General features: G+C 43.2%; 2 protein-coding genes across 3 annotated transcripts in view; one reads left to right on the top strand and one right to left on the bottom strand.

The window, feature by feature from the left end:
- The first annotated feature begins 10,027 nt into the window (after window positions 1-10,027).
- Window positions 10,028-15,951, top strand: SOD3 (superoxide dismutase 3). 2 transcript variants are annotated; one of them, XM_070948447.1, is made up of 2 exons: window positions 10,028-10,330; window positions 15,023-15,951. In XM_070948447.1, the coding sequence occupies exon 2, from the start codon at window positions 15,052-15,054 to the stop codon at window positions 15,778-15,780; it is 729 nt and encodes a 242-aa protein (XP_070804548.1). In that variant the 5' UTR covers window positions 10,028-10,330; window positions 15,023-15,051; the 3' UTR covers window positions 15,781-15,951. The 2 variants fall into 2 exon arrangements, with proteins under 2 accessions (XP_070804548.1, XP_070804547.1); XM_070948446.1 differs by having other exon boundaries at window positions 10,030-10,284.
- Window positions 15,952-22,901: 6,950 nt separating this feature from the next.
- Window positions 22,902-23,851, bottom strand: part of CCDC149 (coiled-coil domain containing 149) — a 28,076-nt gene continuing 27,126 nt past the window's right edge. Inside the window, exon 12 of the mRNA XM_070948865.1 lies at window positions 22,902-23,851. This exon is cut by the window's right edge and continues 801 nt beyond it. The gene's annotated coding sequence lies outside the window, so the exon portion shown is untranslated.

Consider the following 23,851-nt stretch of genomic DNA (forward strand, 5'->3'; position numbering starts at 1 on the left):
CAACCCTCCTCCTCCTCCTTCTCCGCCTCTCCCTCTCCCTCCTCCTTTCCCTCCCTCTCCTCTCTGCAAACCCCACTCTCTTCTAGCACTGATGAAGTTATCTAGTTGGGTCATGAAACATTTACAAGAAAACCACCAAGCTCACAGACGACCAAGGACCTCACAGTCCTCCTCCTCCCCTCCCCTCCTCCTCCCAGAACTCCTAAAACCTGTGCTTGCTACTCAGTGCTTTGTTTAATCAGCTCTGCAAGGATTATCTCTTCCCCCGGGGTCTTTAGCATTTTTCATTTGCACACAGTCAACGTAGAAAATTCATTTGTGGTGACAGCAACCCTTTCCTGAATCTCTTTGGTGGTTATAGAGAGAGAGAGACCTCTTTCCAAAACATAAGGACGGAGACAATGTATGTAAAACAACATCTTTGAAATCTCGGTCACGTCATAATCCTGAGAAATAATGTGTGATCTACCACCATTTGTGTACCTCTCAGAGAGTTGGGAGCAGAAGTGGTTTTGCTAACAAAATGGGTGCCTTAATTCTTGCAGGAATTTTACTCTTTTACAGTCTTACAAAGAGCCTTGGTGGCGCAGCAGACTAAAGCACTGTTAAGTAACACCAGCTGCCTGCAATTACTGCAAGTTCGAATCTCCCCAGGCTCAAGGTTGACTCAGCCTTCCATCCTTTCGAGGTAGGTAAAATGAGGACCCGGTTTGCGGGGGCAATAAGCTGACTTTGTATATATATAAAAAAAGAACACCGCTTGGGGGGGGCGCGAAAGCCCTACTAAGCGGGTATATACAAAAGTATGAAAGCTATTGCTTAACGCATTGTAAGCCGCCCTGAGTCTCCGGAAAAGGGTGGCCTATAAATCGAACCAATAAATAAATAAAAAGAAGGTCCATCTATTCTCCAAAGCACCAGAAGGCAGGACAAGAAGCAACAGATGGAAACTAGTCAAGGAGAGAAGCAACCTAGAAATAAGAAGAAAATTCCTAACAGTGAGGACAATTAACCAATGGAACAGAAGTTGCCTTCAGGAGTTGTGAATGCTCCAACATGGATGTTTTGAAGAAGAGACTGGACAATCATTTGTCTGAAATGGTATAGGTTCTCCTGCTTGAGCAGGAGGCTGGAGTAGAAGATCTCCAAGATGCCTTCCAGCTTCTGTTCCGTTCTGTTCCGTTCCATTCCATTCCATTCCATTCCATTCCATTCCATTCCATTCCATTCCATTCCATTCCATATTCTATTCTATTCTATTCTATTCTATTCTATTCTATTCTATTCTACTCTACTCTACTCTACTCTACTCTACTCTACTCTACTCTACTCTACTCTACTCTACTCTACTCTACTCTACTCTACTCTACTCCACTCCATTCCATTCCATTCCATTCCATTCCATTCCTATTCTGACCTAGGCTTCCTTAGAAAGTATACAGCACAATCTTAGTCCCGGCAAACCTCTTTAATTCCTACGATTGTGAATTATTGTCATTCACAGTCCGAAAGGCTTCACAAACAGTCTTTCAGGGGAATGTTTATAAACACCCACCTTATCTCCCTTGGAATGCTGCCAGAGAACTAATTGCCACACGCGGGGCAAGGCCAAACTTAGCACAGAGTCAAACAGAGCTTTTCCAAAGTTTTTACCGACCAGATGAACTAATTGCTTCCTGCAAAAGCTCACGTCCCGGTCGCTCCTCTTTTATGTCTTATTGGAAGGGCCAATCATCTCCAAGCCTTACTCCCAAGTCGACCCTGTTTTCTTAATTGTTCCTGTCTTCTGGCAGCTCTGTGCTTGCGCATACTGGGAACAGGCTCCCGCTGTTCTTCTGCCTCACTGATGTCAGTGGTAAAGAACTACCAGATGGCTTTGGCCCCCTCTCTGCCTCCGACTCAGAGCCATCGTCCGAGCTTTCCCCAAACTCCAGGACTGGCCCACGTTCCTCCCCAATCTCCTCCCTGTCCGAAACTGCTGCCAGCTCTGCTGGCTGCCGGCGGGCCACAACAATTCCATTCCATTCCATTCCTGAACAAATGTCTCACTTAGCAACATAAATTTTGGACTCCACTGTGGCCGTAAGTGGAGGACTACCTGGATTATAATCAATGTTGCCCTGCTCCTTAGAGCTAGATTTTATTTCATTAAAGGACAGTAAAGTGATTCTCACACCCTGGGAGAGCTGGATCCAAGAAACCCCATAATCTTATTTGATTCCCTCTTAAAAACAACGCATCGCCCAACACCTTTTCCAGGGTTGACTGGATTAGTTAAAACAATCTAAGTCTTAAGTTTTCTCAGTTCAGAAATCTTCACACCCTGCATTTTTAAGAAGCCCTCCCCGTGGTGTGTGTGTGTGTGTGTTTGTGTCTGTGTGTGTTCCATCAACATTGCAAGACCTGTGAAAGCCACATGAGCAGGGAAGATGTTCCCTTTGCCTGAAGTTTCAAGCTGTAAATAGAATTTAGGACCTTGCTTGAACCGAGAGAGGGGAAAAAAAATAATTAACCCATCCTGCTAAACTTCATTAGTCTCCCGGGGTTTAAATTATGCTTGCAAACGCCAACCCAATAGAGTGAATACTGTTTTCAAAGGTGGGAAGCTTTTTAAAAACAGTATTTTGTGGAGAACATTTATTTTCTAAAAACCAACAGGGAAAGGGGGGAAAAAAACCCCTTTTTTGAGCTAATGGCTTTTGAGCTAGATCGACTGAACACCATTCCGAGACCTCGGCTTTCTCACAACCACAAAATGTGCGCCAGCTGTGGGAGGCTCCGCCCACCTGCCCGGATGTTATCACTTCCCGTTTTTGACACTCTGCGCATGTACGGAAGTCATGCTCATGCTCACATTTGCGAAGCGGTAGCGAAGTTAAGTGAATACCACTCCTGATCCGTGTGTCTGGATATGTTTGGGTAAAGAAACTGCACCGCTGCCACAAACAACCACATATCTATTTTCTGCAGCAGGGGAAGCCTATGCCTAAGAGGTCCGTAAACCCTAAGATAGCCATCTTTTCTTTTTAGGGTTAGGGTTATGAGGCTACTCGCTTTTCTCTCTTATCATCTTGCCAGCTACCCGTTTGGAAGTGGGAGGATACTTCGGCTGCTTCCAGAGACATAAACTTTGTGTATTTCCTCGAACATAGAATAAGAGAGTTGGAAGGGACCTAGGAGGTCTTCTAGTCCAACCCTCTGCTTAAGCAGGAGACCCTATACCCGTGATGGCGAACCTATGGCATGCATGCCACAGGTGGCACGCGGAGCCATGTCGCCTGCCATGCCAGCTCAGCTCCGGGAGTCTCTGGAGGCTAGGGACAGCAAAAAACATCACTTCCTGTCCAACCGGAAGTTAGGAAATGGGTCGTTTTGGGTCACCGGAGGGCCTCTGAGAGGGTGAGGAAGGCAGTTTTTGCCCTCCCCAGATGCATAGAGAGGATCTGGAGCCAGATGAGGAAGAAAAATGGGCCTACCGGGCCATCACGTGCCAAGAGCGGGATGACAGGGGGGTCGCACGCGTATACGTGGGGTGGGGTGCATAGAAATATAGGTGTGGGCACGCGCACGTTTGAACCTCCCCCACACCTCCCCTTCCTGGCACATGATGGCAAAAAGGTTAGCCATCACTGCCATATACTCGTATCAAGCAATTGGCTTGATAGCTGTACAGTTTAGGTACACAAAAGAAAAGAAAACAATACATTTGAAAATTTAAAAAATAGGATAAGGTGTCCCAAAGCTGCTTTTTCAAGAGGCAACTGGACTTTCTTAGTTTTTCCTTGAAGACATTTCACTTCTCATCCAAGAAGCTTCTTCGGTTCTGCCTGAATGGTGGAGGATGGAAAGATTTACCATATTTTTCAGACTGTAAGATGCACCGGAGTAGATTCACCTTGGTTTTTGAGGAGGAAAATAAGAAAAATAAGAAAAAAGCTGACTGGGGTAGATCGACCTCCCGGAATATCTCCAATCAGCTGTTCTTTTTTTTCAGCCTCTCAAATGGAGGTTTCAGAGGCTTTTTTCAGCCTGTGGGCGGGACTACATTTGGTGTATAAGATGCACCCAAATTTTCACCCTCTGTTAGGAGGGAAAAAGATGTGTTTTATACTCCGAAAAATACGGTATATTCCTTGTAGTCATCTGGTCGTTTGTACTCTCTCTGAGAGCCATTGAGGCTACTTGGAGGTTTATCTGGTGCCCTCAGGGCAGGGGTGAAATCCAGCAGGTTCTGACAGGTTCTGGAGAACCGTTAGCAGAAATTTTGAGCAGTTCAGAGAACCGGTAGCGGAAATTTTGAGCAGTTCGGAGAACCGGTAGCAGAAATTTTGAGTAGTTGGGAGAACCGGCAAATACCACCTCTGGCTGGCCCCAGAGTGGGGTGGGAATGGAGATTTTGCAGTATGCTTCCCCTGCCATGCCCACCAAGCCACACCACATCCACCAAGCCACTCCCACAGAACCAGTAGTAAAAAATAATTGGATTTCAGCACTTCCTCAGGGTCACCTGAATATTGCAAATGGATGAGGAACCTTCTTGGAACTGTTGAAAGGACTGTGTTGTAAATAGAAAGTAAGTCTTGCCATATCCCTCCCCTCCAGTTGCCTTTTGAAATAGCATCTTTGGAACATCCGCGATCTGGAGGACTGAAAATTTCCCACTGACATATAAGATGATGATTACAGTTAGTTGAAGTCTTCATAATTTCACCCCAGTTTGCAACATTTCGGTTTTGTGTACAAAGCAAAAGGAAAGCAGATGTCAACAACATTTTAACAGAAAGACACTCCTACGAAAAGGCCCGCCACAGACATTTCAGCAAACGTAGCATTTTATTTTGTGTTGCAATGGTTTTATTTTCACTGATCCAGGTGTGTGTGTGTGTGTGTGTGTGTGTATTTGTTTTCATAGATTTTCGCGGGTAGAGTTATGCAAGTTTTGGTGTATTTGGTGTATTTGACCTTTCCTCGCACAAGCACGAAGCCGAAGACACCAGCCTGAAGATGACGAGTGGGACCTCGTCGAAACGTCACCAAGATACTCTCAATCTTACACGGGAAAAGACCCGAATACACCAAAACTTGCATATATATATATATATATATATATATATATATATATATATATATATATATATATATATATATATTACAAACTATTCTAAAAATACAATACAAGTCCCAGGTATATTAGTAAAAAAAGAAGCAGACATACTGCGAACTCCAGAATTTAAGATTTTAAAATTTTAAAAGAATTAAAATTTTATTTTACTAAGCTTTCGTCAGCCATTTGCTGACATCGTCAGAGTATTAAACTACCATTACAGAGATCTCTGCCTTTATATGCCATTAATCAATTTGGCATTGCACGTGTAATAGGCTCTTCCAGCCGTCTCCCACTTGTAATCAGCTGTGTTGTTTTTGCTGTCGCAATGCTGATGTCAGCGTTGCAACGCTGGCATAGAGAGAGCAGAGGACAGAGAAAGATAAACTCTGAAACTTTTGCCTGCAAAATCCCTTTGAAGCTTGGTTGTCGTGGAGATCAGGGGAGGGGGCACATTCCTGAGAAATGACGGGAAAAAGAAGTCTGAAGAATGACTTGGAAGACAGCCAGTGAGAAGCAGAGACTTGGGGGTCGGAAAGGGAGGGATTGCGAGGCAAAAGGTCAGTCTTGTCCGCGCGGAGTCATGATCCGGTGGCTGAGCTCAATTAAAGAAAGATTTCCTTAAAGATTGGCAGTTTGGAGATTCATTTAATTTTGAGACAGTACCGCAGTCTGACAGCTGGATGATGGAGGCTTGATTCCTGCTGTTTCCTTCCTCCCTATATATATCATTTCCCTTCCCTCTGCCAGGATCAGCCTGGAAAAACAAAATGTGAAACAGGACTTAAATGTCTTATTGTGTTGCCTGCCAAAATTGTTTGGGTCCGCTTCGGTAATCCAACGCAACAGGCTTAATTACTCAGAGAAATTTCAAGCATGTTGAAATTCCAAAAAAACCGTCTGCCAAGCTTAGTCAGATATTAATCAGAAAGAATGTGAACTGTGAGCTGGCAAAGTCCTGGTTAGCTCATTGTAGTTCTGAACTCTGTAGCTGAGGGACATTTTCCCAGGGAGATGTCCCATAAGTAACTGGGCTTTAGCCTTCTCTTCCAGAGAAGATCTTTTGCGAAAACAACCAAGGTCACTGTTACCCAAACATTAAACAAATGCCTTCCAACATTCACAGCTGTGCTTCCTATTTAGAATAGTCTTCCCAGGTCCCAGCCCACATTCCCCAGACATGCATCAAAGCAACGAAATACATGTTTACACTGAAATGCTTTCTCTCCCTAGCATCAGAGTGAAGCGCTTAAGGAAGCTTCTCGCCCAGATGTGAAATTTTGAGCCTAGGCATATTTGCACAAAGAGTTTTTATTTTTTTAAAAAAATATTTATTAAATTTCCAAAGATTAAAATACATGGTACAAAAACAAACATAATACACAAAAAAAGCAAGAAACACACACAAACAAAAATTATAAACAACCAAAAACAAATATATCAAAATTTCAATACTAATAACAACTTTTCTGCATCAGTTTCTCTAGCCAATTTAACCTCTTTACACAAATTCTACTTCTAAATAGCTCTATCTTAAACTTACATCTTGACTTCTATTTACAGTTCGATCTTGTAACAAAAACATCCCTTAAGTTTTATGTTTACTCTCCAACCAGGAATACCATTTATTCCATATTAAATAGTACACGGTGTCCTTCCTCTCCTTCATTTCCATAGTTAATCTTTCCATCTCTGCACATTTGTATATTTTTTTTAATTATGATTTGATCTGGAGGGGTGTCTGATTGTTTCCAATTTTGTGCTATCACAATTCTACTTGCCGTTAGTGTGTGTAATATGATATATTGTATACTTTTCTGCATTTCCCCTTCCAGAATACTCCTGGGCACAAAGAGTTTTTAAAGCTGCTAAATTTAAAAAGAGACTGCCCCTGTTTGTCTTGGAAGCAGAAAATGACTTTGTGGAGCATTTCCTCAAGAAATGTAATCCTTCAGGGTATCACCTTCAACACCTGTTTCAGATGCTACAATCCTAGAAGACTGACAAAAGATCTAGAGAGGTGGCACCTACCACACGCGAGACTAGCAAAAACGTTTAAAAATATGTCCACCAAATGTTGGAAACGTAATAAAAAAACTGGGCACATACCACCACCTGTGGTGGATGTGTCCAAAAGCAAAAAAAAAAAAAAAAAATTATGGTAGGTGAAAATGCATCTATGATTAGAAAAAATGTTAAGATAGCATATAGATTTTAAGCCAGAACTATTTTTGTTAGGCATAATACCAGACAAATATGATTAAAGGGAATGTATATTTGATATTACGGGTTTTAACAGCGGCAAGGATTGTATTTGCGTAACATTGGAAAAGAGAGGAAATACCTACAGAAGAAGATATAATTCAAAAAATATTGGACTGTGCAGAAATGGACAGACTAACACTGAAGATAAAAGAAAAAGAAGACACAGAATATTTTCAAACTTGGGACTTGTTTTATCAGTGGTTGGACAACGGAGGTAGAAATTAGGAATTTAAGATGTAAACGAATCGATCCAGACAGTACACTGCTCTTTAAACACATATTGTATGTAAAGAGAAATCCAATAAAAAAATATTTAAAAAAAAAAGATCTAGCGAGGTAAAAACTACCCTGAAATCTGATTCCTGAGATAGAAGACAACATCTAATTAAAACATCTCAGAATTTCTGGGAATTGAAGTTCACTCATCTGGAGGTTGTGGAGTTTGAGAAACACTGGGATAATCTACAATCTTGGTATTTTGGATAGCCATCCATCCGTGTATCCAGCAGGACAAATTATGTCTGGTTTTCTTGAGATCAGCCAAGGTTGCTGACTGTTAGGATATGTTTGGTTTTCTCGAGAACAGCAAGTAATCACCCTTCAGTTTCTTCAGTTGCTGAAACCATGTGTGATTGTGCTTATCATGAACATTGTGTAGTTATCCTGAACGTTGCCAGAGATTTTATCCCCCAACTTGTTTAGCAAGCCATTTAATATTCTGATAACCAGACTGTTACTCACTGTACTGTAAAGGAGCTATGATCAAGATGCATATTAATGATTCATGCAGAACAACCATCTTTCCCCCTTTCTCCCACACACAAGGGAGATTGTTGTTTCCCAGATAAATCCCCCTGACATACAAAATTGTCTCTTGCACACAAAGGCCTCTGCATTAGCTAATAATTCAAGAAATCAGGTAATAACCAATTGGATTTTGAGGTTGGTTGGGAACTCAACTTTACAATGGGTTCGACAGATTTTCCAGACAATTTTCGGGGAACCAATTAGAAAAAGATGGGAACATTTAATCATATGTGGTGGACTTGTGCTAAAACAAAAACAAACAAACAAAAATTGGGCAAAAATAGATAGATGGCTAGAAAAGATAATAGGGAAAAATGTACCGTATTTTTCGGACTATAAGATGCACCTAAATTTAGAAGAGGAAAACAACAACAACAAAAGTTTGTGGCCTCCGCGCACCCCATTTTTGGCCCTTTTTTTGGCCCTTTTTGGATCCTTTTCCAGCCTTTTTCCAGCCCATTTTTGAGGCTTTCTTTGGCCTGTTTTCAAGGCTTTTTGCCCCATTTTTGAGGCTTTTTTGGGGTCATTTTCGAAGCTTGTTTCAGCCCATTTTCAAGGCTTTTTGGCCCATTTTTGAGACTTTCTTCTGCCAGTTTTTGGGGCTTTTCCTGCTCATTTTTGAGGCTCTTTTTCTGCCCATTTTTGAGGCTTTTTTCAGTCCACTTTTCAGAAAAAATTGGGCCAAAAAACCCCTCAAAAAAAACCTGAAAAAAGACCTGAAAATGGGCCCAAAAAAGGCCCCAAAACAGGGTGTGCGGAGGCCCAAAAAAAATGGCTGGTGGGTGGGCGGGGCTTCAGAAATATTTGGCCTATAAGATGCACAGACATTTTCACCCTGTTTTGGGAGACAAAAAAGTGTGTTTTATAGTCTGAAAAATACGGTAGATTTTAAACCTGAACTGTTTTTATTAGGGATAATATCAGAAAAATTTGATAAGAGAAGTATGTATTGTATATTTCAGAGTATAAAACACACCAGAGTATAAGACGCAGCTTAGTTTTTGGGGAGGAAAATAGGAAAACAAATTCTGCCTACCAGGTATATTCACCTGGCTAGCGTCCTTAGTCTGGTCAGCTTCAGCACATTAATTTGCTGGTTTTTTTATCCCCTGCTTGGGGATAAAAAACAGCTTCTAAAGCACAACGGATCTTTGGAGAGAGAAGCAATGAGAAAAGCAGGCAAACCACGGAGATCGCTTCACTTGCTAGCGCCTCCTTAGGGCTGAAAAAAAGCTTCACAGCTGAGAGTCGGAGGGAGCAGGCAAAGCACGGAAGATCGCTTCACTGAAAAAAAGCTTCTAAAGCACAATTGAGCGTTGGAGGGAGCAGGCAAAGCAGGAGATAGCAACTCATTAGGGCTGAAAAAAAACTTCGAAAAAGCTACATTTTGAGTATAAGACGCACTCAAATTTTCATCCTCTTTTAGGGGGGAAAAAGTGTGTCTTACATGCCACAAAATACGGTACTTAGTATTACATGGCATAACAGCAGCGAGGATTACCTTTGCACAATATTGGAAAGAGGAAGAAACACCTCAAGATGAGCAGATAATTAAGAAGATATCCGACTGTGCAGAAATGGGCAGACTGACACTGAAAATCAAACAGAAAAAAGACACAGAATATTATCAAACTTGGAGTTCATTTTACCAGTGGTTTGGGAAAAAGGAATGGAGATTAAGAATGGAACCTGTATTGTTAAGCAAATTAAATACCCAGGCAACGCGATGTTTATTAAGCACTAAGGAATGTAATTCATAGAAAACTAATACAATGGATGAAAAAAAAAAAAAGAAAAGAGAGAGAATATATTTCTGAAGGTGAGGACTCACGGAAAGCCGTTCCTTTTGTTTAGCAAAGTTGGGAGAGCGGAGTTCTGCTAGACGTGTTAAACTAATTCCCCACCTCTGAAACTCCCTGCCAACCACTCCCCAGAAGTTAATATTTCCTAAAGCTTCCATAAAAACAAGCAAAGTCAATTTGCTCCAAGTCCAGAGAGCTCTGGATTCTGAAAGTGACGGCTTCCCTCTGGTTCTATGAAGAAATTGCAAGCCACTCGACGGTGTCACCGGAAAACAGATCTTTGCTGAAGAAAAACCTCGGACGAAGGTAGGAAGATATTTACTGCTAGAAACAAAGCTCAGCGTTCTTAGAGGTGATTTGAACGATTATTTGGGGGGGTTTTTTCCCCTCCCTCCCGGCTTGAAAATATCGTTTGAACAGAACAGGAAGGCATTCAAGCCACTTCAGAAGTTTGTGTTACTGAATTTCGTAGCGAATTTCCCTACACGCTTGTTACTCAAACGGGCTGATTTGGGAGGAAAGTTGCCAAAAAGAGATCAAGAAAAGAACAGATCTGACATTTTTTTTTTCTATTTGCCATATGTTTTTAAGAGTTTTTGGGTTGCTCGTGAGGATGAGAACTTTGATTTTGGAGAGGAACTGAAATGTTTAGTAACCCAGTGAAGTTCAGAAGACTGATCCACAAACGAAAACATTCATATTTTCTAAAACTATCTAGAAATATACTGTGTTTCCCCGAAAATAAGACCGGGTCTTATATTAATTTTTGCTCCAAAAGTTGCATTAGGGCTTATTTTCTGGTTATGCAAAAAAATGCATTAGGGCTTATTTTCTGGTTAGGTCTTATTTTGGGGAAAAGACGGTACTAAATGCACCCATCTGGCTGACAATCTTAACTAGGGCTATTTTGGGGGTAGGGCTTATATTACGAGCATCCTGAAAAATCATGCTAGGGCTTATTTTCTAGTTGGCTCCTATTTTTGGGGAAACAGGGTATATCCAGGTAGTCCTCAAGTTATGACCACACCTGAGCCTCAAATTTATGTTGCTTAAGTGAAACATTTGTTAGGTGAGTTTTGCCCCGTTTTACAACCTTTCTTGCAAATGTTGTTAAATGAATCCCTGCAGTTGTTAAGTAAGTAACCCGGTCATTAAGTGAATCTGGCTTCCCCGTTGACTTTGTTTGTCAGGAGGTCGGAAAAGGGGATCATGTGACACCCCCCCAACTGCCAACTGCCAACTGCCAACTGTCTGAATTTTGATCACTTGATTATGGGGACGCTGCAGAGGTCGTAGCTGTGAAAAACAGTCATCGGTCACATTTTTCCAGCACCGTTCTAGCTGTCAAAGGTCACTAAACGAACTGTTGTAAGTCGAGGACTCCCTGTATATAAAGACAAAGTGGATGTATATGTATAAGGGGTTTTGGGGGGGGGAGGACGTTGGAGAAATTTAATGAGTGGGGGGAATCCTCCAACCAGTGTTTAAGATTGCAAAAATTTATGTTTATATACATTGGAATATGGCCAGGGGTGGGCTTGCTAAAAATTTTAGCAAGGGGTTCTCTGCCTGGTTGCTGGGTGGGCGTGGCCATGGTGGGCGTGGCCTAGTTGGCCTTCTGCACCATGGGGGGGGGGTTGCCCTCCCCGGGCTCCGGAGGCTTTCCTTGAGCTTCCAGGAGGACGAAAACGGCCTCCCCAGGCTCCAGAGGCCCTCTGGAGGCCAAAAATGGGCCCATTTCTGGCCTTCCTGATCTTCCGGTAGGCCCTGCATTTACCTGCATCCAAAACGGGCCGCATGGGGATTCCTGGGAGGGGAGGGATGGGGTGGGCGGGGCCAGCCAAGAGTGGGATTTGGGGGTTCTCCAAACTGCACAGAATCTTAGCTAGAGGTTCTGCCGAACCCCTGCGAACCCCCAGCAGCCCTCCCCTGGATACGTCTTGAAGCTTAACACCTCAAAAACCAAGATCATGGTCGTCAACAAACAACCCATTAATTTACCACCGATCAATTCGGAAGGAATACCGCTAGAAGTCGTTGAAAGGATCACGTACCTCGGTTCTAATTTCCATGAAAGCTGCGACATGACCACTGAAGTAAAGACAAGGACAGAGAAAGCTCGAACAGCATTCTTCAAAACGGAAAAAGGTCTTCTGCAGTCACGACATCAGCCTAAGGTTGAAAATCAGGCTGGTCCGATGCTACATCTTTCCTATCCTGCTCTACGGAAGGGAGAGTTGGTCTTGGACAGAAAACCACTTGAAGGGACTAGAAGCATTTGAAATGTGGATTTACAGGCGGCTGTTATGTACAAGCTGGGTTGGCAAAAGCAGAAATGAGGAGGTGATAAGACGCCTGGGAAAGCCAAGGGAAATCATCAAAACCAGTGATGAAATCTAAAATTTGTTACTACTGGTTTTGTGGGCATGGCTTGGCAGGGGGGTAATGTGACTGGGTGGGCATGGCCAACTTTTTTTAAAAAAACTTTTTAAACCATTTTTTCTACAACCTCTTCAGCGAAGAGGTTGTTAAAAATGCTTTTAAAAGCCTCTGACGATCCCAGCTGAGCCGCGCGATCATCAGAGGCTTTTTTTTTTACTTTTAAAAGCATTTTTCTGCTGAAGAATTTGTAGAAAAATTGCTTTTAAAAGTAAAAAAAAAAAGCTTCCGATGATCAGGCAGCTCAGCTGGGAATGTGGCAGGGGGCAGGGATTTTTGCTACTGGTTCTCCGAACCACCCGCTGCCATTGCTACCGGATCGGGCGAACCGGTCCGAACTGGGAGCATTTTACCCCTGATCAAAACCATTAAAAAGCGAAAGTTAAGAATGTTTTGGACAAGTGATGCGACACCCGGAAAAATACAGCATCCTTCACTTTATCCTCCAAGGAAAGATGGAAGGCAAACGAGGTCCAGGCAGAAGGAGAACATTGTGGCTTCAAAATCTAAGGGACCAGTTTGGATAAAATTCAGCAGTGCTTTTTCGTGCGGCTGTTGATAAAAATAGGATGGCCAACATGATTGCCAATTTCCGATGATGGATATGGCACAAGAAGAAGAGGAATACATTGGGATGCCTGTTAGAAAGATAGAAGTTTAGAAGATTAAGAAAAAAGCATCCATCTCCCAAGATCAAATTTCATTAATTTTCTAAACACAATTCCCTCCCCAACCGATGAGATAATAACAACGATCCCTTCAAACGCTCAAGATTATTCTTAAAAAGTGAGTCCTGGGCACCCGTGTCATTCAGTTGCTTTGCTAGCCCACCGCTTCTCTCTTAATCTCTCCGTAAGTCATGTTTTTTTTAAACAAAAAAAAAAGTTTAGTACTTTGAAGGGAAAAGAGTAAGATCAAATCCTAGCCCCGTAAGATCAAAGAAATATAATGAACTTTGTAAATAAAACTGGTTACAGTTCACACAGATTACTAGGCGCAAACAGAAATACCCATTATTTCCATCGCAAGGAAGAAAACGCAGGAATGGCTAAATCGGTTGTTTTATTCAAAGAGGAAAATATGTTTTTCATTTGGCCATCGCTTCTGGAATTCGTGGAAAAAAAGAAACGTTGATTTTGGTTTTGCTGATTAGAAAGATTTGGTGTTATAGGAATGGCTAGTTATAATATATTAATGTGTAAAAGCAAAAAATTGAGGTTGGAAATGTGTTCATCTTGTACTGTGCTACATAAAGAGTTGGAAATCAATGTCCCCTTTTCTTTCTTTTTCTCGATTAGATTAGATTAGATTAGATTAGATTAGATTAGATTAGATTAGATTAACAGAGTTGGAGGGGACCTTATAGGTCATCTAGTCCAACCCCACTCAGCCCAAGCAGGAGACCCTACACCATTTCTGACAGATGGCAGTCCAGTCTCTTCTTGAAAGCTTCCAGGGATGAAGCTCCCACAACTTCTGAAGGCAACTTTTGTTCCATGGGTTGATTGCTCTCCCTGTCAGAAAATTTCTCCTTATTTCCAGGTTGAATCTCTCCTCGGTCAGTTTCCATCCATTGTTCCTTGTCTGTCCTTGAGGTGCTTTGGAAAATAGCTTGACCCCTTCCTCCTCTCTGTGGCAGCCCCTCAAATATTGGAAGATGCCCTCATGTCTCCCTTGGTCCTTCTCTTCACTAGACTAGCCATGCCCAGTTCCTGCAACCGTTCATCGTATGTTTATTTATTTATTTTATTTATTTATTGAATTTCTATACTGCCCTTCTCCCGAAGGACTCAGTGCGGTGAACAGATTAAGATTTCATATACATATAATAATTTTATTATTATTATTATTTTTTATAAACAGTAAATAATAAATTGAGTCAACTTGGTGTATCTGCTAAGACCTTGGCATAGAATTTAGATGTTTATGCTAGCCCTGCTTGTTGAAACAGAAAGGTCTCCAGGGCACGTCGGAAAGTGCGAAGATCTGGGATTATTCGTATTCCGGGGGGTATTTTGTTCCAAAGAGTAGGTGCCCCCACAGAGAAGGCTCTCTCCCTTGGAACTACTAGACGACATTGTTTTAATGATGGTACTATGAGTAGGCCTACTCTGTGAGAGCGTATTGGTTGGTGGGAGGTTATCGGTTGCAGCAGGTGGTCTCGTAAGTACTCAGGTCCTAAGCCATGGAGCACTTTAAAGGTAAGAACCAACACCTTGAAGCGCACTCGGAAGGCCACCGGAAGCCAGTGCAGCTCGCGTAGAAGAGGTGTTACATGTGAGCACCATGTTGCTCCCAAAATTACTTGCGCGGCCGCATTCTGGACCAGTTGGAGCTTCCGGGTGCACTTCAAGGGGAGCCCCATGTAGAGAGCATTGCAGTAGTCAAGTCGGGAAATGTTTTATCCTCCAATCCCCTCATCATCCTGGTTGCTCTTCTCTGCACTCTTTCCAGAGTCTCAACGTCTTTTTTATAGCGTGGTGACCAAAACTGGATTTCTTTCCCCTTGTATCTCTCCCTTTCCTCCCCTTAATTTCCTATTTTTTCCTTCTTCTCTCCTTTTGTATCATAAAATCAAAACTTAATCAAGTTAATCTCTCCGTAGGTCGCTCCAGGATCCGACTTGGTCCAACCATGATCTTCCTGCTGCTTCTCACGCCCAGCTTGGTCCTTTGCGACGCCAATGCCACCGTCGCCTGGGAAGAGGCACCGTCTACCGCCAGCCCCCTGGTAGACATGCAGAAGAAAATCAACGATCTGTGGTTGAGTTTGCTGTACCCGCAACTCTACGACGATATCCTCACAGCCAACCGGACGGCCTACGCTTGCTGTGTCGCCCAACCCAGTAGCAAGTTAGAGGAGGGCAAACCACGAGTGACGGGCCTGGTTTTGTTCAAGCAGTTGTACCCCCATGGAAAGCTGGCGGCCCTTTTCAACTTGACGGGCTTTCCCACGGAAGCGAACACCTCGGCGAGGGCCATCCACATTCATCAATACGGCGACTTGAGCGATGGCTGCGATTCTGCTGGAGGGCACTATAACCCTTGGAAAGTCAACCACCCCCATCATCCTGGGGATTTTGGGAACTTTAACCCTAACGGAGGCAACGTTCAGAAATTGAAATCGAACCTCAAAGCTACCCTCTTTGGACCCCAGACCATTCTCGGCCGGTCGGTGGTGATCCACGAGAAGGAGGATGACCTGGGAAAGGGCAAGAATGAAGCCAGCTTGGCTCACGGGAATTCTGGCCCACGCCTGGCGTGTTGCGTCATCGGCACGTGTAAGCAGGAGCTGTGGGACAAGCTCTTCCCCAAGGTTCCAGCCAAAAGGAAGAAAAGGGTGACAAAAGCCGGCTTGGCTTGAGGGTTGGCTGACATCCCGAATGGCCGATCGACTGAGTTTGGATCCGTTAAGCGGGTTGCAATAGAAGTTTCCCTTCTGTAAATGTTAAAATAGGCTTTAGTGAATTCTTCTCTCTAGAAGCAGATCAATAATAAAGAAAAACAGGACCAGCCTTTCAACGTTGATGTTCATGCTTTATCTACCTACCTACCTACCTACCTACTTCTCTCTTTCTCCATCTACTTATCTATCATTCATCTATCTATATCTACCCACCTACCTACTTTTCTCTCTCTCTCTTTCTCTATCTATCTATCTATCTATCTATCTATCTATCTATCTATCTATCCACCTACACTCCTCTCTCTCTCTCTCTCTCTCTCTCTGCCTGCCTGCCTGCCTACCTACCTACCTACTTATCTCTCTCTGTGTGTCTCTCCTTCTCTCTCTCATCTATCCCATCCATCATCTCTCTGTCTATCTCTCTATCTCTATCTCTACCTACCTACCTACTTATCTCTCTCTCTCTGATCTATCCCATCCATCCATCCATCATATGTCTGTCTGTCTGTCTATCTCTCTATCTATCTCTCTATCTCTATCTACCTACGTACCTACCTATCTCTCTCTCATCTATCTCATCCATCCCTCATCTGTCTATCTGTCCATCCATCTATCTATCTATCTATCTATCTATCTATCTATCTATCTATCTATCTATCTATCTATCTATCTATCTATCTATCTCTATCTCCCTAGCTACTTATCTATCTCTCTCTGATCTATCTATCCCATCCATCATCTGTCTGTCTGTCTGCCTGTCTGTCAACCAGTGGTGGGTTGCCCCCTGTTCAGGCTCCGCCCACCATCCCGGATGTCGTCATCGGCGATCTGTGCATGTGTGATCCCATTGCAAACCGGTAGTAAAGGTAAGTAGAACTCACCCCTGCTACCTACCTACCTACCTATCTATTATCTATCTATCTATCTATCTATCTATCTATCTATCTATCTATCTATCTATCTATCATCTATCTATCATCTATCATCTATCTGTCTGTCTGTCTGTCTGTCTGTCTGTCTGTCTATCTATCTATCTATCTATCATCATCTAACTCCAAGAGTTAGTTTTTAGGTGTTAAAAAAAACACATTTTGGCATAGAAACCTTATCCAATCCTGTTCTATCTCTTGAAAACACCTCCAAGAGTAACAGCCACCATCGCCATCACAAAATCTGGAAGAAGAGGAAGAAGAAGAAGAAAAGGGGAAAGAAGAAAAAAAAAGAACACAAGTTTTTGATTCAGGTGATGGGCTCTGTTTCCCTGCCTGCCTAAAAATGCATTAAATAGGTTTTTTCTCTCCTATAGTCTTTTCCCTTTTGAGAAAGATAGCTGGGCGAGAGTGATAAGGGCTTTTGCCAAATTGCGTCGGAGTTTCTACACGGTTTATATTTTAAACCTTCAGATCTATTCTTTCATCCTGCTTAGAGATGGGTCAGTTTGGCTTCTTTCCTCTTTTTTAATCTTCTTTATTTGTTTGACTTACGATCCACAATCCTCACAGACTTTTACAAGCATATTCTTGGATTTTAGTAGGGTGTCAATATATATATTGGGGATATATTGGGGATATATATATCCTCAATAAAGCTATTTGGAAATATTTGCAAGATGGAACTCATCCAGTTAAATTAGGCAATGCTAATTACACCACAGAAATAAGTACTTTTCTCTTCTTCCTACGTTGCTCCAAAAGTATTCAAGTACACAGTGTTACAGCTAGGAACAAATGGCATTTTTCATTTCAAAGTTGCTTTGTTTTGTTTTTTTCCCGTTCTCCACTACGCAAGTTTCGGAAAAGCTAACTCATTAGGTCAGTGGCTATCCATTTAAGCCGACGGATTTGGCTCCATTAGAAAATGAACTTGGAGTTGTGCCAGCGACAATGCAAATAAGCGGGAATATTTGGGAAATGAAGTTTGGCAGGAATTATGTCTGTGTTTATTCGCTTTAAAAAGGAATGGGAACCAGTTGTTCGGAAGGGATGAACTCAGTGGTGAAATACAATTTTTTTACTACCGGTTTTGTGGGCGTGGCTTGGTGGGCGTGGCAGGGGAAGGATACTGCAAAATCTCCATTCCCACCCCACTCCAGGGGAAGGATACTGAAAAATCTCCATTCCCACCCCACTCCAGGGGAAATGTCCATTCCCACCCCACTCCAGGGGAAGGATACTGCAAAATGTCCATTCCCTCTCCACTCCAGGGGAAGGATACTGCAAAATGTCCATTCCCTCTCCACTCCAGGGGAAGGATACTGCAAAATGTCCATTCCCTCTCCACTCCAGGGGAAGGATACTGCAAAATCTCCATTCCCACCCCACTCTGGGGCCAGCCAGAGGTGGTATTTGCTGGTTCTCCAAACTACTCAAAATTTCCGCTACCGGTTCTCCAGACCCTGCTGGATTTCACCCCTGATGTGCTCCTTGGTCAAGAGGAAACAAGACTCTGGATCTCCCCAGTTATCACTCTGGTAATTTATTCGCTGTTGGGAGAAAAAACTCCAGAACATGTTTCTGAAGAAGAAATAAAACTTGACTGTGTGAAAAGTCCCCAAAACATGAAATAAAAATTAAAACCTTAAACGTACCACCCACGGTGTGATTCAAAGGCCCCCCCAGAGAGACCATCGGAGCAATTTAAAGAGAGTCTGTCCCACAATTATTCTTTTCTTCTCTCTCTCTCTTTTTAAACACACAACAAGACCAGCCACAGAGTTTTCTCCACCGGTAACCATCATGTCATCGGCAGAATGCTCATAAACTGTCATTTGAACAAACACCCCAGAAGGCAACATGAATGTTCAAAAGATTAGCAAACATTAAGAAATCCCGTTTTTGGGGGTTTTTTCCTGATGTTCTCGACTTGTGAGGGCCTCACTGTTGTTCCGCCTCCTAAGGCGCACACCGTTTGTGTGTCTCTGCCAAGAAACGCACTACAGTCGATGAAATCTCTGAAGCATCTGGACAGAAACAGGCAACTTTGACCCCAACTGTTCTCTCCGTAGGAAATAGCAGCCATTTTTGACTCGGCGGGATCCAGCCAAGGGATGGAGCTAAACATTTAACTCTGGTGTTTCATCTTTTTCCCCACCAACCTTCTTCAGGGAAGGTTAAGATGAGTCCTCTTCCAAAGCATCTCGGATTGCACCTCATGTTCTCCCTTCCCAAAAATACCACGGGGTTGATTTTAGAACAGAGTTATCTTTCTTGGTTAGGGGACGTAGTGGCTCAGTGGCTAAGACACTGAGTTTGTCGATCGAAAGGTCGGCAGTTCAGCGGTTCGAATCCCTAGTGCCGTGCAACGGGATGAGCTCCCGTGACTTGTCCCAGCTTCTGCCAACCTAGCAGTTCGAAAGCAGGTAAAAAATGCAAGTGGAAAAATAGGGACCACCTTTGGTGGGAAGGGAACAGCGTTTTGTGCTCCTTTGGCGTTGAGTCAGGCCGGCCACATGACCATGGAGACGTCTTCGGACAGCGCTGGCTCTTCAGCTTTGAAACGGAGATGAGCAGCACCCCCTAGAGTCAGGAATGACTAACACATATATCCGAGGGGAACCTTTACCTTTACCTATCTTTCTTGGTTACGTCGGAGCCATTGGGGATTGGTTTTATTTCTGTATCACCCAAAGGTGTCCCAAATACGCTTTTTCGAGAGGCAACTGGATTTTCTCGTTTTTTCCTTGAAGACGTTTCACTTCTCATTCCAAGAAGCTTCTTCAGCTTCTACTGAATGGTGGGGAATGGAAGGACTGATACTCCTTGCAGACAGCTGGTCATTTGCATCCTTTTAGAGGGTCGTTGAGGCCACTTGGACCCTGAGGACACAATCAAACCTCCAACGACTCTCTCAAAGGATGCAAATGACCAGCTTGTCTGCAAGGAGTATTTATGTAGGGTGCAAGGATGTTTAGTAGAAGTAAATAAATAGAGAAGGAAATTGTACTTTGTTGAGGCCTTTGAGGCGAGTGGCCGGGAGGTGGGGCTGGGTGTGATGAATGACATCGAATTGGCCATGCCCACCCAGTCACATGACTACCTGGCCACACCTATCCAGCCAGTCTTTAGGGCAGAGAACCAGTTATTAAATTATTGAATCAAATTCATATTTATGAGTTTGGTCTACTGATTTATTCCTCTTCCAGTGAATCATTTTGTCATTCCTATAACTGCACGTTGAGATAATGTCTATCGGTTATTTTTTTTTTTCCAATGACAGCCCCAACTACTTTGTCAAAAAGCTGATAGCATTGTCAGCGATTCTATTAACAGAAGCAACGCCATCACCAACTTAAGAGGGAGTGAAATTCTCCCTCCTGCACATGAAGGAATGAAATTATACGTGCTAATAAGTGATTGAACGTTGTTGTTTTTTTTAATTATAGCACAAGACATTTAATTTGGAATAAACCAGGGTTGCTCAAAAGGAACAGGTTGCAAATTTTTTGAAGAAAAAGTCTTTTTTGTTGTTGTTGCTTTGTTTTTAGAACAGAGTAGAAAAGGAAAAAGTTTTGTTGCATCATACTTATTTTGGGGGAGGGAATTGGGGAGAAAGACATTCATGCTTCTTATGCATGAAGAAACAATAAAGCATTCTTTAGCATGCAAAAATCCTCTACAAAATTGAAAGACTGTTGGCAGGCTGTAACGATTAACTGGTTTTGAAGAATTCCTTATGTTTTCTCCCAGCCTCTTGCGTTAAGCCTTCATCATTCTTCCTCAAGAAAGGAAGCACTTCCTTCCTTCCTTCCACTTCCTTCCTTCCTTCCTTCCTTCCTTCCTTCCTTCCTTCCTTCCCATGCAGCATAGCAGGCTGACTCTGCCCACAGCTAGGAAGTTTGATCCTGACCAGCTCAAGGTTGACTCAGCCTTCCGTCCATCCGAGGTGGGTAAAATGAGGACCCAGATTGTTGGGGGCAAGAGGCTGACTCTGTAAACCGCTTAGAGAGGGCTGTAAAAGCACTGTGAAGCGGTATATAAGTCTGAGTGCTATTGCTATAATTAGTTTACTCTCCTTTTAACACCACCCAAACGTTTGATTAAGAGCTAGGTGCGTCTGGCAGATATTCTTACAAAACCAGGAAGGAGGTTTTGTTTTGTTTTGTTTTAAATGTAATTCTTACTACTAAATTGGGATTATTCCTCCCTCCAACTGGTCTTAAAACCCACGAGTGAGAAATGAACATTTACAGACAATTAGGTTCCCAAACCAGCAGGAAAAATTGTCTCTAGGGCTCAGAGCCCAGACTAGCTTTGCAGCTGCCGAGAAGCGTTTTCTTATTTTGGAAAGAAAAACAAATGAAACACGCCAAAGCAGGAATCAGACTTGCTCCCTTCGGTGCGACAGCTACGAGATCTCCACGATAAAATATTGCACAGCTCCCGTCCTACGAGGGACCGAAAAGCCCCCCCCCCAAACTCGGCACTGTTGAAATTGTGGTCCATGGGATGGTTCCCTCTGCAGGGTAGAACACCCTCAAGTTGTACTTTCCTACTGGAAGTTAATTGATTGTCCCCATGAAAAGCATTTCGGATGAGAAATGGCCACGAAGAGCAGCATTTCAGCCACAGACCACAAATTAATGGGTTAGAAAGGAAACAAAACACATCCTTAACCCCTCCTAAAGTTAATGTGGAGAAAACCAAAGTTTTACACACCTAGGCAGGAAAAAAAAAAACCAAAGGTACAACTACAGATTAGGCGAAACCTGGCTCAAAAATAGCCACCGTGAGAAGGACTGTGAGAGATCTCCTGCTTGAGCAGACGGCTGGACTAGATGACCTCCAAGGTCCCTTCCCGCCGTGTTCTGATTCGGATCCTGACCTTGGAGTCCTGGTGGACGATCCCTTAAACACGAGCCAGCTGTGTGCAGTGGTGGTGGCGGCAGCCAAAAAGCTAATAAAATCCTCGGTTGTATAAATAATGAGGCATAGAATCAAAATCACGTGAAGTATTAGTGCCGCTTTATAAAGCCCTTAGTAAAGTCACACCTGGATTAACTGCATCCAGTTTTGGTCACCACGTAACACAAAAAGGCGTTGAGACTTTGGAAAAAGTGCAGAGAAAAGCAAGTAAGATGATTAAAGGGCTGGAGACTAAAACATACGAAGAACGGTTGCAGGATTTGTGTTTGGCTAGTCTAGAGAAAAGAAGGGACGCGGTGGCTCAGGGGCTAAGATGCTGAGCTTGTCGATCGAAAGGTTGGCATTTCAGCAGTTCAAATCCCGAGTGGCGCATAACGGGGTGAGCTCCCGTGACTTGTCCCAGCTTCTGCCAACCTAGCAGTTCGAAAGCACGTAAAAAAGTGCAAGTAGAAAAAATAGGGACCACCTTTGGTGGGAAGGGAAAATCGTTCTGTGCGCCTTTGGCGTTGAGTCATGCCGGCCACATGACCACGGAGACATCTTCGGACAGCGCTGGCTCTTCGGCTTTGAAATGGAGATGAGCACCGCCCCCTAGAGTCGGGAACGACCGGCACAGATGTGCGAGGGGAACCTTTACCTTTTTAGTCTAGAGAAAAGAAGGACTGGGGTGGACATGATAGCAGCATTCCAGTATTTGAGGGGCCGTCACAAAAAGGGGGCGGTCAAAGCCCCAGAAAGCAAGAAAAGAAACAAGCGTTGGAAACTAACCAAGGAGAGAAGCAACCTGGAATTAAGGAGAAATGGCCTGACAGTGAGGACAATTAACCAGTGGAACAGCTTGCCACCAGGAATTGTGGGCGCTCCATCACTGGAGGTGACTGCGACCGGTCGGAGAGAAAGGAGAACCACCGTAACACGGTGCCCCCACTTTTTTAAGAAAAGACTGGATCGTCACTTGTCTGAAATGGTCTAGGGTTTCCTGCCTGAGCAGGGGGTAGGACTAGAAGACCTCCGAGGTCCCTTCCAGCTCTATTCTGATTAATTGATTACTTCTCTGGATTTGGAAGAAATCTTTTATCTTGTTGGGAATTAATCCATACTCTAAGGTCCGTCCCAGCTCTATTCTGATTGACCGAAACCGTTTCAACAATTTGCTGTTGAATATTACCTCATCTGTACCAAGGAAATAGAAAGGGAAAATTAGCTCGCAGATGCCTTTGTATTTTATTGTTTCTGATTCTGTCGGTTCAACCGAGTCCAACATTCATCCCCCCCTCTTCCTGATATTTAAATCTCTTAATATTGATTCAAGCAGGCACCATGCCAAAAATATGCAGAGAGAGAGAGAGAGAGACAAAATACACATTCTGCAGAGAGACCGGGGAAAAAAAGGAGAAAGAAATTACATAAACAAACGGAGGAACACCAAGTCCTGTTATTATTTATGTCATTCTGTCCGATAGTGTTCATCGGAAAAAAGAATATTTGTCCCTCAGGGTTCCTGGTTTTCTCTGAGCTTGGTTTGTTTTCTTGCAGATGTGCACTGCTAGTACACTGATAATGTTACTTGGTTTGGTAATGAAACGTCTGGGAGAAAAAAAAAAAAACCCCCAAGCTCAGACCCCTCATTTCAATCCTGAGCTACAAATATTCTCCTTTCTGATTAACACCACCGGAAGAACAAATGGAAGAGGACAGGATCTAGGATCTTAGCCATTCTCACGCCATCCCTTTATTGTAATTATTTACAGGAGGATTGTATTTATGCCTTTGTTTATTTATTTATTTTGTGTGCACTGTAGTGTTGACGCGAGGAACAATATCCACATCTGAGAAACGAAAAAGCAGAGTGGAGAAAACGTCAAGATGGAGAACATGACAATAAAGTCAAAAAGTTCGCCAAGAGGGGGGAGGAGGGGGAGGAGGAGGAGGAGGAGAGGAGGAGGAGGAGGAGGAAAGGAAGAGGAAGGAGAAGAGAAGGAGGAGGAGGAGGAGAAGAAAAGGAAGGAGGAGGAGGAGGGGGAGGAGAAGAATGAGAAGAAGGAGGAGGAGAAGGAGAAGGAGAAGAAGAAGAGGAGGAGGAGAAGAAAAAGAAGAGGAGGGAGAGGAGGAGGAGAAGAAGAGGGAGGAGAAAAGGAGGAGGAGAAGAAGAATGAGAGGAAGGAGGA

This window comes from Pituophis catenifer, unplaced genomic scaffold, assembly GCF_029215685.1.
Source record: "Pituophis catenifer annectens isolate HBS135680 unplaced genomic scaffold, rPitCat1.0.hap2 SCAF_8, whole genome shotgun sequence".
Classification (NCBI taxonomy): Eukaryota; Metazoa; Chordata; class Lepidosauria; order Squamata; family Colubridae; genus Pituophis; species Pituophis catenifer.

Excerpts from the sequence above, each read along its gene's own strand:
- SOD3 (XM_070948447.1), top strand. The coding sequence starts at position 15,052 with ATGATCTTCCTGCTGCTTCTCACGCCCAGCTTGGTCCTTTGCGACGCC.